This window comes from Manis pentadactyla, chromosome 4 (genome assembly GCF_030020395.1).
Source record: "Manis pentadactyla isolate mManPen7 chromosome 4, mManPen7.hap1, whole genome shotgun sequence".
Classification (NCBI taxonomy): domain Eukaryota; kingdom Metazoa; phylum Chordata; class Mammalia; order Pholidota; family Manidae; genus Manis; species Manis pentadactyla.
Genome location: NC_080022.1, coordinates 9,088,051 through 9,104,935, shown reverse-complemented (window position 1 = coordinate 9,104,935; position 16,885 = coordinate 9,088,051). Strand labels below are relative to the sequence as shown.

Here is a 16,885-nt window from a genome sequence, read left to right as displayed (position 1 = left end):
TCCAAAGCAACTCAACTCAGAGCTAAAGAAATTAAGGTTTGTGCCTAAGCAATTATTTACTAGGAACTGTTTTCTAAGCTCTATTCCTGATCACTATAGTTCCTATTCCATAAAACCCCTTGCAGTACCATAAGAATAAATGTTCACTAAGTATTCTATAAACGGACTTGCAACACTGCATGATGGAAGATGGGCTTTTTTCCCCCATTTACTTGCTTTCCAGCCTGAGAAGCCACTTCTAACTGATGCTGGATGTTTCTGCATCACACACTGGGGAGTGGATTGCATTTCCACTGAGGGTTAAGGCAGGTGGAAGAGATCAGCAGATCATTTCCTTCTAACAAGGTGTCACTCTGTTCACTAGTTGGAAATGTATTTCCTACTATTAAAGGAAAGTACTCAAAATTGGGTATATTCCCATTCAGCTTCATCCACAGAAAATTGATATACAATGTGGTTCTTGAAACAGGAAAATAAAGCAAGCCCTCGCTTGGCTATACTGTACCTCTAGCATAGATCTGGTGCTCTAGGTTAGTCAGACTGGCTGTACTTCTAGTTCTAAGGTAGACAAGGGGGAGGCCTGGTAGACAGGAGAGACAAAGTTAGAGGAGAAGAATAAATACAGTGAATAAGAAGACTCACCTCCAAAACATAAGCACAGAGAGAGTACATTACAAAAATAGCGAGCATCATGCAATTATAGGATCATTCCCTTCAGTGATTTCTAAGAGCTAAGAAGCTACTTACAAAGTGAGCGAGACACCTCTTATGGCAGCTTTATTGTGGAGAATGTGTCACAGGAGCATGCTCCTTTTTTTCTCAATTAGGGAAAGAAAACTTATTCAACATTCTCTTGAACAGAATGACAAGCCTTCTGAGGATTTTTTATTTAAAGTACATATGTTCTTAAATGACAGAGAAAAGTTACCAAGAACAATCAGTAGAGATTTTAGCGGGTGTAGCTCCACTCCAATTGGAAAAGGCAGTACAGCAGAAAGCTAACCCCCCAAGGGTCTTAAAAATTCAAGAAGAGTTCAGTAGGTGTTCCATGTTAAAACAATCTCTACTAAGGAGTTATCTCATAGTATTGTTTATGTATTATAAATTAAATATGCAGGTTTTTAGAATATTTATATGATATGTCCATAAAATGTCCTTGAAATTCAGAACTAATAAATCCAATAAGGTGCCATGCCATCCAGGTTCATCTGCAGAATCTCAGCCCTTACTGAACAAAGCCCCTTGCAATTGTGTCAAAATGAAGCCACTATTTTCTTTCCCCTGCTAAAAAAAATCTTGAGAAAACAGCAGCAACCTTAGGCTGAATTTCCTATAAAGAATCTTATTCCAAGGACTCCTTTTGAAGTTTGCCTGAATAAAAAGCACAAATTTGGGGAAATTTGACTAAATGTTTGTGAATAAGACCTGAAAGTTTATGATCAATTCACCAAGGTTCAAACCTACTGACTTTCAAAACGAATGCCCTATTTCAGTAGGACTATTCAAAGAATACAATCCCATTTGCTGTATCACCACCCAGGAACTTCCAATAAGAAAAGAGGTTTGGAAATTTAGGTAAATTCACTTGTATCTAATTAAAAAGATACATTATACCTTTATAGGCCTAAGTAACCATAAAAATTTGCAAGTAAATAAAAATCCAGCTTTAATTGAGCACTGGAATTTAACACACATAGGGCAGCTTATTACCCATAAAGAAAGAAGAAATTTTTTCTAAAAGGGGTAGGGGAAGACAACAGAAAAACCTTCATCAGTATCCTGAGGATGAGGCCTTCCTGGTGTTTGCACTGACTCTGGATTTAAGATCCCCCTGTATGAATAATGTTTTTAGAAACATACTCTTAGGACACATTGCATATTACAAAGATTATTATTTAGTCTTCTGGGTAGCTATGCTACATTCTCTTGACATACAAATTGGGAAGGTTAGAGGAGAAGCCAGAACTGAAGCTGATGATATCTGAAAAGTTCTGGCTCCTAAGCAATGACCTTGAGACTCAGAAGCAACAGCCTGAGAATAAAGAGACCAAGCATAGCTGACATTTCCTTGTCCCTCTTCCTAGAAGTAACAAGGCAGATAGAAAGTCCATTTTATACACCCTGAGGAGAGACGAACCCGTTCAAATACTTCATAAACTAAGAAAATCCATCTTCCTGTGACATGTTTGCAGACCAGATGGAATGTTTAAGTATTCATGAGCTGTGTGAAGTCCAGCCAAGACTTCCCAAGGAAACCACACTGAATGAGTTGGGGCTGAGTTGAATTTGGATGACAATGGCTTGTGGAACAACTAAAGACCATGCAGTTGGCCATCACAATTTCCCCAGCTCTAAGGAAATCAGAGCTCCATGTGAAGCATTAAATAAGGAAAGAAAACATCGTTAACAGAGAACAAACTAACTCCTCATTCTTCAAGATGCTGGGTATTCAATTCTTTTATATTTTACAGACAATACAGGGCCCCCTTTTAACAATTTTTTCCATATGGGACCCTGCCCTCCCTCTCTTCAAGAATATATCCAAATTATCTATCTCCAAATTTAGGAGACTGAAAAGATATTTTTAAAAATCTAGTCAAGACATCCAATCAATTGGAATGTTCTGCCAAGTAAAACACAAACTAGCAACAGTGGCACTTGATGCATCTTCAAGGGTACCAGCTCGTATGCAGTGTTACTGGAATTTAGGGACTGTGTATTACAGATCCTTTCTCTCCCACAAAGGCAGAATCAGAGCTCACATTAAAAGCTCAGTATTTTGTGCCAGAAAAATGTCTCTTGTAAAGATTAAAACAAATCTACAGAAGACAGTCAGAATTTCCTATAGGTTTTCCACAGGAAAAGGTTATTCTACTTGGACTTCTCAATGAAACAAGTCAACAGTGATTTATTCAGACATTTGTGGAGAAAAAATCTTACTTTGTCCAAAGCATGGAGGATCCACTGAAGAGCCCATCCAGTCTTCTGATGTGGTTGCATCTACTTCCTTGTCCTGTTTACAGTAATCTGCCATCCATGATTCCTTGGTACTTATGTACTGGTCTAGAAAGAATTCCCCAAAGACATTAAGAACAGAAGTGAGTAAGATTGAGGGTTCAAATCAAATAATTTCAATTCAGTAAAATGAACTTTTATGGAATGCCTCACTTGGGCTAAGCACTATGATACATCCTGAGAAAGCCTGACCCCTGAAGAACCTCACACCCCACTGGAATGAATCAATGTTAACAAAACAGCCATTGCCACAAAACTCTACCACAATGTGAAAGGAGCTAAAACAAGGATATACATAAAATCCTATTTGCACAGATAAAATCCTTGGCACAGAACAAGGGAAGATGTACTCTGCTTTGGCAAAGTGGAAGAGTACACACCAAAGTCCACAGGATTCTTCAGACACGGGAGACTTGTTCTGGCTCTTGAAGAATGAGTAGTTTACTGATGGGATTAGAGAAATAGGGACATTCCAGGCAGAGGGAACAGTATATGCAAAGACTTCAAGTCATGAAAGTTTGATAGCACATTTAGGGAACACTGAATACTTCAGTGCAACTTTGGTACAACATATAGGGACCTAGCAAAAACTGACTTGGTTTGGGAAGAGTGTGGTAAGCCATGCTAAGGGACAGGGTTTGGTGACAGAAAAACCAGTTAGATGGCTTTAAAAAATGACCACACTCAGGAGGCTGAAATCCAGCTGACAACTCTCCAGGAGTGATTTTACTCTTTTGAAAGGAGAATTATAGTGGGGAGAGCAGGTTAATAAAATAATTATGATGCACTACACCTAGCTAATGGCCTTTTATACTAATTAACATATTATACTTTTTAAAATAAGGATGACTGGCTTCTGTTTTCAGTACCAATATTTGGCTAAATAAATGAGATTTATTTAAACACTAAGTGGTCACAGCAATGTTTCTGGGTTTCAGCAGAGTATAAAGAATAAGGAATTGAAGGGAAAAAAAACAAGTATCAAAAGAACTCTTCTGTTTGAAGTAAGCTCGTTTACTGTAGCTACTCAAAGCACCACCTCAAGCTTGATCTAAACTTCCAGCTGAACAGATTATATAAGAACTGACACAGGAGTCAAAATAACATACTTTATAAAGATCATGAGCTCATTCACTATTATGTTGGTGATATTAATATCCAGACAAATTAATAAATGAACTCTGATAAGTGGTTTTAAAATTTTAGGATCAATAAACTTATGGTCTCATTTCACTATGCATGCTCTCCATCTTACTCTGACGTGGAATAAGCCAATGGATATTCTAAGAGCTGCAAACTAACACACACACTCTATAAAGTTCAGAGATTTGCAGTAGTATATGTTATCGCTCAGAGATAACTACAGTATTACCAAAAATCAGATGATGAAAATCAATAATTCAAACAGTGAATGTAAGTTTTCATAGCAAAAGCAGGCATTACCTGATCTCAGGCTAATGGCACTCTTCTTTTAGAGGACATGAATGCAAGCATGGAGTGATTCTGACTCAACACCCTGAATCTAGGAATGTACATTTCAGTGTTGTCAAAGAAACTTTGAGAACACACACCATTAGCCAGGTGACCCTGTTCATGCAGTGGTTTTTCAGTTAGGCCTACATGATACTTGATGGGAACCAGTCCAGGCAACTTATCCTACTATAAAGACAAGGTCAAAATTAAAACACCTTTGAAGAATTTTTCTGTGAATAGTCTAAGAAAACTAAATCTAAACTCACTCCTAGGACATGCAATAAACATTTAATGACACATGTAATAAACATTTAATGACCAAGCATCCTAGGGAGAAAGATCATCATAGACATTTATGTTTCCCAAGTAGTCAAAGCTCTTGCTTGGTCACTGACAGCAGTTATTTGGGATGCCAACTCTGGAGCAATGCTTTGAGAAGAATCATGAGGCTAAGGTTAGGGTTTATCAGGAAGGCAGCCATGATGAGTATATCATATCTGGTATGAGCCCAGAAGGATCAGTTAGGAGGCTGTCTGAAAACCACCGAACTCAGAAGGCTGAAATCCAACTGACAAGAGAATTTATTTCCTAAAATGGTTGTTAAACCAGGACTAATCATGCTTCAGACAAGGGACTTATGTACAAAAAGGTAGCCATATTCTAAAGATGACTTTCCACTTACCAATTAGCACAGAAGTGATGTTGATATCCAAACGGGGCTTGGCCTTGGCTTCCAGCTTCAGTCGAGGAGGATGGAGACGACTAGCTGCCTGTTGTTGCCAAGACACAGAGCATGGCCATGGCTCAATAAATGGCTCCCAGCCTTAAAGAACACAGGAAATAAGACATCTGTTCAGCAGATATCAACCCTTTAGAGGGGAACACTGCTCACACGTGCTCAGAAGGACAAACTACAGCTGAATGGTTTTCTACTTTCAATTTGATTTGACAATAAAAGCACCATCATTAGCTATAGGTCACCCTACAGATGTCTGCCCTGTCTAGTGAGTATGAGTAAGAGGGCATGCAAGACCTCCACATGGTCTTCCAGAGGTGGGAGGCAGGAGAGCAGGCAATACTGCCCAGCTTCTATTGAAGAGAGGCAGGACCTGTTTTTGATCCACTCCAAACGGAAAAAGGAGTCTCAGACTCACGTTAGAAAAGGTGTATCAGTGGCTGAAATAACTATAAAGTGATTCTCCTGCCTACATCAAGAATCCACTGGTTGAATAAATAGATATAATTGAAATTCATTAACTTAAGTTTTTCAAATTTTTATGTTAAAATATGTCATTATACAAAAGTTACATAAACAACACAATATGAAAGATTTAAATAAAATTATCACATTCGGAGGGGGGGCAGAAGATGGCGGCGTGAGTAGAGCAGCGGAAATCTCCTCCCAAAACCACATATATCTATGAAAATATAACAAAGACAACCCTTCCTAGAATAAAGACCAGAGGACACAGGACAATATCCAGACCACATCCGCACCTGAGAGAACCCAGCGCCTCGCGAAGGGGGTAAGATACAAGCCCCGGCCCCGCGGGAGCCGAGCGCCCCTCCCCCCAGCTCCCGGCGGGAGAAGAGCAGGCAGAGCGGGAGGGAGACGGAGCCCAGGGCTGCCGAACACCCAGCCCCCGCCATCCGGGCCAGAGTGCAGACACAGTGCGTGCGCGGGGCCCTGGATACTAGGAAAACAGGGCAGCAAGAACAGTGAGCGGGCACTGGAGGCCGGGTGACAGAGGGCATAAGAAAAGCGCGTGACCATTTTTTTTTTCCTTTTTTGCTGTTTTGTTTTGGCGAGCGCTTTTTGGAAGTCTTAAAGGGATAGGGCGGGACACTTAATCCAGAGGTAGGGAATCCGGGGATCTCTGGGCACCCTAACCCCTGGGCTGCAGGGAGCAGGGAGGCCCCGTACGGAGATAAATAGCCTCCAGGCCGCTCCCCCTCCAACGCGACTCCACCACTTTGGAGAGGCGGCCGAACCAGGCCACGCCCACAGCAACAGCGGAGATTAACTCCATAGCAGCCGGGCAGGAAGCAGAAGCCCCGTCTGCGTGCAGCTGCCCAGCACAAGCCACTGGAGGTCGCTGTTCTCCCAGGAGAGGAGGGCCACAAACCAACAAGAAAGGAAGTTCTTCCAGCCATCACTCGTCCCAGCTCTGCAAACTATTCCTATCACCATGAAAAGGCAAAACTACAGGCAGACAAAGATCACAGAGACAACACCAGAGAAGAAGACAGACCTAACCAGTCTTCCTGACAAAGAATTCAAAATAAGAATCATAAACATGCTGACAGAGATGCAGAGAAATATGCAAGAGAAATGGGATGAAGTCCGGAGGGAGATCACAGATGCCAGAAAGGAGATCGCAGAAATGAAACAAACTCTGGAAGGGTTTATCAGCAGAATGGATAGAATGCAAGAGGCCATTGATGGAATTGAAATCAGAGAACAGGAACGCATAGAAGCTGACATAGAGAGAGATAAAAGGATCTCCAGGAATGAAACAATATTAAGAGAACTGTGTGACCAATCCGAAAGGAACAATATCCGTATTATAGGGGTTCCAGAAGAAGAGAGAGGAAAAGAGATGGGAAGTATCTTAGAAGAAATAATTGCTGAAAACTTCCCCAAACTGGGGGAGTAAATAATCGAACAGACCACGGAAATACACAGAACCCCCAACAGAAAGGATCCAAGGAAGACAACACGAAGACACATAATAATTAAAATGGCAAACATCAAGGACAAAGAAAGAGTTTTAAAGGCAGCTAGAGAGAAAAAGGTCACCTATAAAGGAAAACCCATCAGGCTAACATGAGACTTCTTGACAGAAACCCTACAGGCCAGAAGAGAATGGCATGATATATTTAATACAATGAAACAGAAGGGTCTTGAACCAAGGATACTGTATCCAGCACGACTATCATTCAAATATGACGGTGGGATTAAACAATTCCCAGACAAACAAAAGCTGAGGGAATTTGCTTTCCACAAACCACCTCTACAGAACATCTTACAGGGACTGCTCTAGATGGGAGCACTCCTAGAAAGAGCACAGCACAAAACACCCAACATATGAAGAATCGAGGAGGACGAAGAAGAAGGGAGAGAAGAAAAGAATCTCCAGACAGTGTATATAACAGCTCAATAAGCGAGCTAAGTTAGGCGGTAAGATACTAAAGAGGCTAACCTTGAACCTTTGATAACCACGAATTTAAAGTCTGCAATGTCAATAAGTACATATCTTTCAATAGTCACCCTAAATGTTAATGGGCTGAATGCACCAATCAAAAGACATAGAGTAATAGAATGGATAAAAAAGCAAGATCCATCTATATGCTGCTTACAAGAAACTCACCTCAAACCCAAAGACATGTACAGACTAAAAGTCAAGGGATGGAAAAACATATTTCAAGCAAACAACAGCGAGAAGAAAGCAGGGGTTGCAGTACTAATATCAGACAAAATAGACTTCAAAACAAAGAAAGTAACAAGAGATAAAGAAGGACACTACATAATGATAAAGGGATCAGTCTAACAAGAGGATATAACCATTCTAAATATATATGCACCCAACACAGGAGCACCAGCATATGTGAAACAAATACTAACAGAATTAAAGGGGGAAATAGACTGCAATGCATTCATTCTAGGAGACTTCAACACACCACTCACCCCAAAGGATAGATCCACTGGGCAGAAAATAAGTAAGGACATGGAAGCACTGAACAACACAGTAGAGCAGATGGACCTAACAGACATCTATAGAACTCTACATCCAAAAGCAACAGGATATACATTCTTCTCAAGTGCACATGGAACATTCTCCAGAATAGACCACATACTAGGCCACAAAAAGAGCCTCAGAAAATTCCAAAAGATTGAAATCCTACCAACCAACTTTTCAGACCACAAAGGCATAAAACTAGAAATAAACTGTACAAAGAAAGCAAAGAGGCTCACAAACACATGGAGGCTTAACAACACGCTCCTAAATAATCAATGGATCAAAGACCAAATCAAAATGGAGATCCAGCAATATATGGAAACAAATGACAACAACAACACTAAGCCCCAACTTCTGTGGGACACAGCAAAAGCAGTCTTAAGAGGAAAGTATATAGCAATCCAAGCATATCTAAAAAAGGAAGAACAATCCCAAATGAAAGATCTAATGTCACAATTATCGAAATTGGAAAAAGAAGAATAAATGAGGCCTAAGGTCAGCAGAAGGAGGGACATAATAAAGATCAGAGAAGAAATAAATAAAATTGAGAAGAATAAAACAACAGCAAAAATCAATGAAACCAAGAGCTGGTTCTTCGAGAAAATAAACAAAATAGATAAGCCTCTAGCCAGACTTATTAAGAAGAAAAGAGAGTCAACACAAATCAACAGTATCAGAAACGAGAAAGGAAAAATCACGACGGACCCCACAGAAATACAAAGAATTATTAGAGAATACTATGAAAACCTATATGCTAACAAGCTGGGAAACCTAGGAGAAATGGACAACTTCCAAAAAAATACAACCTTCCACGATTGACCCAGAAAGAAACAGAAAATCTAAACAGACCAATTACCAGCAACGAAATTGAAGCGGTAATCAAAAAACTACCAAAGAACAAAACCCCCGGGCCAGATGGATTTACCTCGGAATTTTATCAGACATACAGGGAAGACATAATACCCATTCTCCTTAGAGTTTTCCAAAAAATAGAGGAGGAGGGGATACTCCCAAACTCATTCTATGAAGCTAACATCACCCTAATAGCAAAACCAGGCAAAGACCCCACCAAAAAAGAAAACTACAGACCAATACCCCTGATGAACGTAGATGCAAAAATACTCAACAAAATATTAGCAAACCGAATTCAAAAATACATCAAAAGGATCATACACCATGACCAAGTGCGATTAATCCCAGGGATGCAAGGATGGTACAACATTCAAAAGTCCATCAACATCATCCACCACATCAACAAAAAGAAAGACAAAACCACATGATGATCTCCATAGATGCTGAAAAAGCATTTGACAAAGTTCAACATTCATTCATGATAAAAACTCTCAGCAAAATGGGAATAGAGGGCAAGTACCTCAACATAATAAAGGCCATCTATGATAAACCCACAGCCAACATTATATTGAACAGCGAGAAGCTGAAAGCATTTCCGCTGAGATCGGGAACTAGACAGGGATGCCCACTCTCTCCACTGTTATTTAACATAGTACTGGAGGTCCTAGCCACGGCAATCAGACAAAATAAAGAAATACAAGGAATCCAGATTGGTAAAGAAGAAGTTAAACCGTCACTATTTGCAGATGACATGATACTGTACATAAAAAACCCTAAAGACTCCACCCCAAAACTACTAGAACTGATATCGGAATACAGCAAAGTTGCAGGATACAAAATCAACACACAGAAATCTGTGGCTTTCCTATATACTAACAATGAACCAACAGAAAGAGAAATCAGGAAAACAACTCCATTCACAACTGCATCAAAAAAAATCAAATACCTAGGAATAAACCTAACCAAGGAAGTGAAAGACTTATACTCTGAAAACTACAAGTCACTCTTAAGAGAAATTAAAGGGGACACTAACAGATGGAAATTCATCCCATGCTCGTGGCTAGGAAGAATTAATATCGTCAAAATGGCCATCCTGCCCAAAGCAATATACAGATTTGATGCAATCCCTATGAAACTACCAGCAACATTCTTCAATGAACTGGAACAAATAATTCAAAAATTCATATGGAAACACCAAAGACCCCGAATAGCCAAAGCAATCCTGAGAAAGAGGAATAAAGTAGGGGGGATCTCACTCCCCAACTTCAAACTCTACTATAAAGCCATAGTAATCAAGACAATTTGGTACTGGCACAAGAGCAGAGCCACAGACCAATGGAACAGACTAGAGAATCCAGACATTAACCCAGACATATATGGTCAATTAATATTTGATAAAGGAGCCATGGACATACAATGGCGAAATGACAGTCTCTTCAACAGATGGTGCTGGCAAAACTGGACAGCTACATGTAGGAGAATGAAACTGGACCATTGTCTATCCCCATAAACAAAAGTAAACTCAAAATGGATCAAAGACCTGAATGTAAGTCATGAAACCATTAAACTCTTGGAAGAAAACATAGGCAAAAACCTCTTAGACATAAACATGAGTGACCTCTTCTTGAACATATCTCCCTGGGCAAGGAAAACAACAGCAAAAATGAGTAAGTGGGACTATATTAAGCTGAAAAGCTTCTGTACAGCAAAAGACACCATCAATAGAACAAAAAGGAACCCTACAGTATGGGAGAATATATTTGAAAATGACACAATGACACATCTGATAAAGGCTTGACGTCCAGAATATATAAAGAGCTCACACGCCTCAACAAACAAACAAAAAAATTACCCAATTAAAAAATGGGCAGAGGAACTGAACAGACAGTTCTCCAAAAAAGAAATACAGATGGCCAACAGACACATGAAAAGATGCTCCACATCGCTAATTATCAGAGAAATGCAAATTAAAACTACAATGAGGTATCACCTCACACCAGTAAGGATGGCTGCCATCCAAAAGACAAACAACAACAAATGTTGGCGAGGCTGTGGAGAAAGGGGAACCCTCCTACACTGCTGGTGGGAATGTAAACTAGTTCAACCATTGTGGAAAGCAGTATGGAGGTTCATCAAAATGCTCAGAACAGACTTACCATTTGACCCAGGAAGTGCACTCCTAGGAATTTACCCTAAGAATGCAGCAATCAAGTATGAGAAAGATCAGTGCACCCCTGTTTATCGCAGCACTATTTACAATAGCCAAGAATTGGAAGCAACCTAAATGTCCATCGATAGATGAATGGATAAAGAAGAAGTGGTACATATACACAATGGAATACTACTCAGCCATAAGAAAAGGGCAAATCCAACCATTTGCAGCAACATGGATGGAGCTGGAGGGTATTATGCTCAGTGAAACAAGCCAAGCGGAGAAAGAGAAATACCAAATGATTTCACTTATCTGTGGAATATAAGAACAAAGGAAAAACTGAAGGAACAAAACAGCACCAGAATCACAGAACTCAAGAATGGACTAACAGGCACCAAAGGGAAAGGGACTGGGGAGGATGGGTGGGTAGGGAGGGATAAGGGGGTGGAGAAGCAGGGGGGTATTAAGATTAACATGCATGGGGGGGTAGGAGAAAAGGGAGGGCTGTACAACACAGAGAAGGCAAGTAGTGATTCTACAACATTTTGCTATGCTGATGGACAGTGACTGTAAAGGGGTTTATAGGGGAGACCTGGTATAGGGGAGAGCCTAGTAAACATAATATTCGTCATGTAAGTGTAGATTAGTGATACCAAAAACAAAAACAAAAACAAAAAAAAAAAAGGACAGTTCCTGTGTGGTAACCTCCAATGAGTTCTACACAAGGGTATAAAGGGCATATAAAAGTGTAGGCAAAGGGTCTGTTTGCATTTATACAGAAGATCAAAGCCTAATTGGGCTACCCTGAAAATGAACTAAGATACGATATGAAAGAGAACTTCCAACATCAGCACTCTCGGGAAGACTCATGCCAGAAGATGATCATCAAAAAACCCCAACAAAGATCCATGCACTGCTACAGCTGTAGATGCACTCATCCCACCAGCTCCTGGACTTGCCATGGGAATGAAGGAGATATCTAAGCTGGCCTGTGCATACAGTAAAACAACAAATTTGACTGGATCTATACTGTTGGAACTCAACCAAGAATTAGGAGAAGTGCAAATTGTAGCGCTCCAAAATCTTACAACTACAGACTATTTACTGTTAAAAGAACATAAGGGATGTGAACATTCCCCAGGAATGGGTTGTTTTAATTTGTCTGATTTCTCTCAGACTGTTCAAGTTCAGTTGGACAATATCCACCATATCATAGATAAGTTTTCACAAATGCCTAAGGTGCCTAACTGGTTTTCTTGGTTTCACTGGAGATGGCTGGTAATTACAGGTATGCTTTGGTTATGTAACTATACTCCTGTTATGTTAATGTGTGTGCGCAATTTAAGTAGTAGCTTAAAACCTATACATGCTGAAGTTACTCTACAAGAAGATATGTCAAAGAAATAATCAATCTTCCCATGTTTTCTTCTGCCTGCTACTTCTATAGCTTTTCTTCTTCCTTCCTAATTACAACCCTTAAATAGAATTCGTGCCTCATATCAAATTTACCGAGTATCATAATTCTTCCAAGTGGTAAAGATACCTCAAGACAAATGCTGGGCATAGAAGCTACAGGGCATAAATATGCAAAGAAATAAAAAGCTAACCATTTCAAACAATAAGGCTTCTCTCTCACTTACCAACTTTACATTTCCCTGTATGGCCCCGGAAGATGACTGGTTAGCCAGAGACGGGTAAGATTCCTCAAGGGAGGAACAACCTAAGACAGGCACAGTCCCAGGGGGGTCATCAGGTGAGAAATTGGGGATCAACAGAGGTGAGGCTTAGAACCTCACCCCCCCGTTCTGAGAGAAATGTTCTGCATACGTGGATGTTTTATTGCCCTGGTCTAGCTTGGATTAACACATAGTCTATAGGCACACACCTGATCATCTACATTTGCTCTCTTACAACACTAAACTATGTTTTCTACCTTTATCTTGTATCTACCTACCACTTCAGCATTTTATTAAAAATAATAATAATAAAGAGAGAAATGTGTTATCCACATATAAATCAAGTATAAAAACCAAATGAGTATTCATATTTGAACTGACTGTTTATAGTTCATAATGCATGAGCAAAACCGAAGGTTTCTGTGATGACTGCCCTTATACTGTTCACTGTGTAACTTATTCATTATGTAAGAATTTGTTCTCCACTTAAGAACTTGTTTGTTATGCCTCAGAAGATTGGAGACTGACGAAAATTAGGCTTGGGGTGGATTAATGATTGTGCATTGAGCAGTGACTCCCCTATACAGAATTTTATTGTTGTTAACAACCATTTGATCAATAAATATGAGAGATGACCTCACAAAAAAAAAAAAAAAAAAAAAAAAAGTATACACTTCCAATGGTAAAATAATAAGTAACCGGGATGTAATGAATATAGTCAAGATATTGTAACAGCTTGGTATGGTGATAGCTGGTACCTAGAACTGTCATGTATATAAATGTTGAATCACTATGTTGTACACCTGAAACTAATGTAATGTAATACTGTGTCAACTATCCTTCAATAATAAAATAATTATCTACCAAAAAAAAAAAAATTATTACATTCATGTACCCACTATTCAGCTTAATCAATAGAAAATTGCAAGTTCCCTTGAAGCCTCTAAGTGCCACACCCCCATGTCATTCCCCACTTACCACCAACCCCCTCCTTCCAACCAACTCCAGGTAACTATTTAGCTTGAGTTTTTTATCACTTTCTTCCTCTTCCTTATAGTTTTACTACATACATATGAATTTCTTAAGAACATATTGTTTAGGGGATTCAAGATGGCAGCGTGAGAGTTGAGACAGAGAATTCCTCCCAAAACCACATATAGTGTGAAAATATAGTTAATACAACTAGATCTAAAACAGCAACAGGAAAGAAGTCTGCACTAGGTTGCATACAGACCTCACGAACAGAGCAGACCTCAAGAAACAGGGTAATGTACGAAAGCCTTGATCCGGTGGGATCCAAGCCCTTCCACCACCTCAGCTCACAGGCGGGAGGAAGAGAAAGGGAGCAGAGAGGTGCTGGAAGCCTAGAACTGCTGAACAAACACCCAGCCCTGGAGATCTGCTTTGGAGCACAAAGCTACATTGTGTGGTGCTCTGGAGGCTGGTGAGGTTGGGGAGCTGGGACAGGCTGAATGCTTGAGAGACTGAGATTCTGGCTGTTTGTGGAGGAGGGGATCCACACCCGGCTGCTCTGGGACAAAGGAAAGCCAGGCTGCCTGAGAGAGTTCCTAGCAGAGAGAGGACTACTGAAGGGGCAGGGTTTGCACGGAGCTTGCTATGCGGGAGAAGGGATAGGTGGACAAGGTTATCTGGGCACACTCTGCCCAGCAGGTTGGGAACTTTGAGGAGCTTCAGGCACTCCATACCCATGGCTCCCTACTCAGCTCCGAGGCACCTGACACGCAGCCTGCTGTGCCTTCCTCCTGGCCTGCCGGCACCTGCTCGCAAACTGGCAGCCACTGCGGTGGCATCAGGCCAGCCAGAGGGAGGCCCTGCCTACAACACCTAGAGACGCTAAGCACAGAGGCTTACACCTGTGTGCTCGGCCCACTGGCTCTGACACTGGAGACAGGCACTGCAGCTGGGAATCAGGAAACAGCTCTTTCCTCTCCCCAGGCACCAGCGCCGCTCCCCTACAACCTCCAATCTCACTCTAGGAGCTGAGCAGCTCCAGAGACTAGAGCTTCTGGGCACTAGAGGGCACCATAAAGAATTATGAAATGTCAAAGGAACCTGTTTCAGACCAAAATCTCACAAACTCCAAAAAGGGCCAAATGAAACTCAACTCACCAATCTTCCTGAAAGAGAGTTTAAAATAAAAATCATAAACATGCTTATGGAGGTACAGAAAAATATTCAAAAATGCAGGGAAGAATTTAAGACAGAGATTCAATCATTTAGAAATTTCATATCTGAAATGAAACATACAATGGAGGGATTTAAAAACAGATTAGATGTAGTAAAAGAGACGGTAAATGGAATAGAAATTAGAGAAGAGTAATACAAAGAAGCTGAGGCACAAAGAGAAAAAAGGATCTCTAAGAATGAAAGAATACTGAGAAAACTGTGTGACCAATCCAAATGGAACAATATTCGTATTATAGGGGTACCAGAAGAAGAAGAGAGAGAAAAAGGGATAGAAAGTGTCATTGAGGAGGTAATTGCTGAAAACTTCCCCAATCTAGGGAAGGAGATAGTCTCTCAAGCCATGGAGGTGCACAGATCTCCCAACACAAGGGAACCAACGAAAACAACATCAAGACATATAATAATTAAAATGGCAAAGATCAAGGATAAAGACAGACTTTTAAAAGCAGCTAGAGAGAGAAAAAAGATCACATACAAAGGAAAACCCATCAGGCTATCATCAGACTTCTCAACAGAAACCTTACAGGCCAGAAGGAAGTGGCATGATGTATTTAATGCAATGAAGCAGAAGAGCCTCGAACCAAGAATACTCTATCTGGCAAGGTTATCATTTAAATTTGAAGGAGATATTAAACAATTTTCAGATAAGAAAAAGTTGAGAGAATTTACCCCCCACAAACCACCTCTACAGTGCATTTTGGAGGGTTTGCTATAGATGGAAGTATTTCTAAGGCTAAATGGATGTCACCCAAGGGATAGACAAAGAGTACAGAATATGATTCAGAACATAAAAAGAATGGAGGGGCAAGAAAAAGGAGTAAAAAAAGAAAAAGAACCTTTAGGTTGCGATTGTAATAGCATACAAAGTGAGTTAAATTAGACTATTAGACAGTAAGGGAATTACTCTTGAACCTTTGGTAACCACAAATCTGAAGCCTGCAATGGTATTAAGTACATACCTATTATTAATCACCCTAAATGTAAATGGTCTGAATGCACCAATAAAAATACAAAGAGTCACTGAATGGATAGAAAAACAAGACCCATCTATATGCTGCCTGCAAGAGACTCACCTCAAACCCAAAGACATACACCGCCTGAAAGTAAAGGAATGGAAAAAGATATTTTGTGCCACTAACAGGGAGAAAAATGCAGGAGTTGCAGTACTTGTATCAGACAAATTAGAATTCAAAACAAAGAAAGTAACAAGAGACAAAGAAGGACATTACATAATGATAAAGGGGTCAGTTCAACAAGAGGATATAATTATTAGAAATATCTCTGCACCCAACACAGGATCACCTACATATGTGAAACAAATACTAACAGAATTAAAGGGGGAAATAGAATGCAATGCATTCATTTTGGGAGACTTCAACACACCACTCACTCCAAAGGACAGATCAAACAGACAGAAAATAAGTAAAGAGACAAAGGCACTGAACAACATATTAGAACACATGGACTTAATGGACATCAAAAGAACACTCCATCCAAAAACAACAGGATACACATTCTTCTCAAGTGCACATGGAACATTTTCAAGAATAGATCATATACTAGGCTGCAAAAAGAACCTCAGTAAATTCAAAAGACTGAAATTGTACCATCCAGCTTCTCAGATCACAAAGGTATGAAACTAGAAATAAATTACACAAAGAAAACAAAGAAGTCCACAACCACATGGAGGCTTAATAACATGCTCCTAAATAATTAATGGATCAATGACCAAATAAAAACAGAAATCAAGCAATATATGGAGACAAGTG

The 16,885-nt window shown here is 40.1% G+C and overlaps 1 protein-coding gene across 16 annotated transcripts in view; it reads right to left on the bottom strand.

Moving 5' to 3' along the window:
* VPS13D (vacuolar protein sorting 13 homolog D) overlaps positions 1-16,885 on the bottom strand; it is a 286,614-nt gene that overhangs the window by 181,638 nt on the left and 88,091 nt on the right. For 12 of the 16 annotated variants that reach the window (XR_008996895.1, XR_008996896.1, XM_057499741.1 and 9 more), the window contains 3 exons: positions 5,171-5,311; positions 2,941-3,063; positions 506-580 (listed from right to left, as the gene is read on the bottom strand). Coding sequence is in view for 14 of the 16 variants with exons in the window: in XM_057499741.1 (XP_057355724.1) it covers positions 506-580; positions 2,941-3,063; positions 5,171-5,311 (339 nt within the window). In the remaining 2 variants the exon portion in view is untranslated. The remainder of the gene's footprint in view (positions 1-505; positions 581-2,940; positions 3,064-5,170; positions 5,312-16,885) is intronic. The other 4 variants (XM_057499743.1, XM_057499747.1, XM_057499744.1 and 1 more) reach the window with 1 other exon arrangement.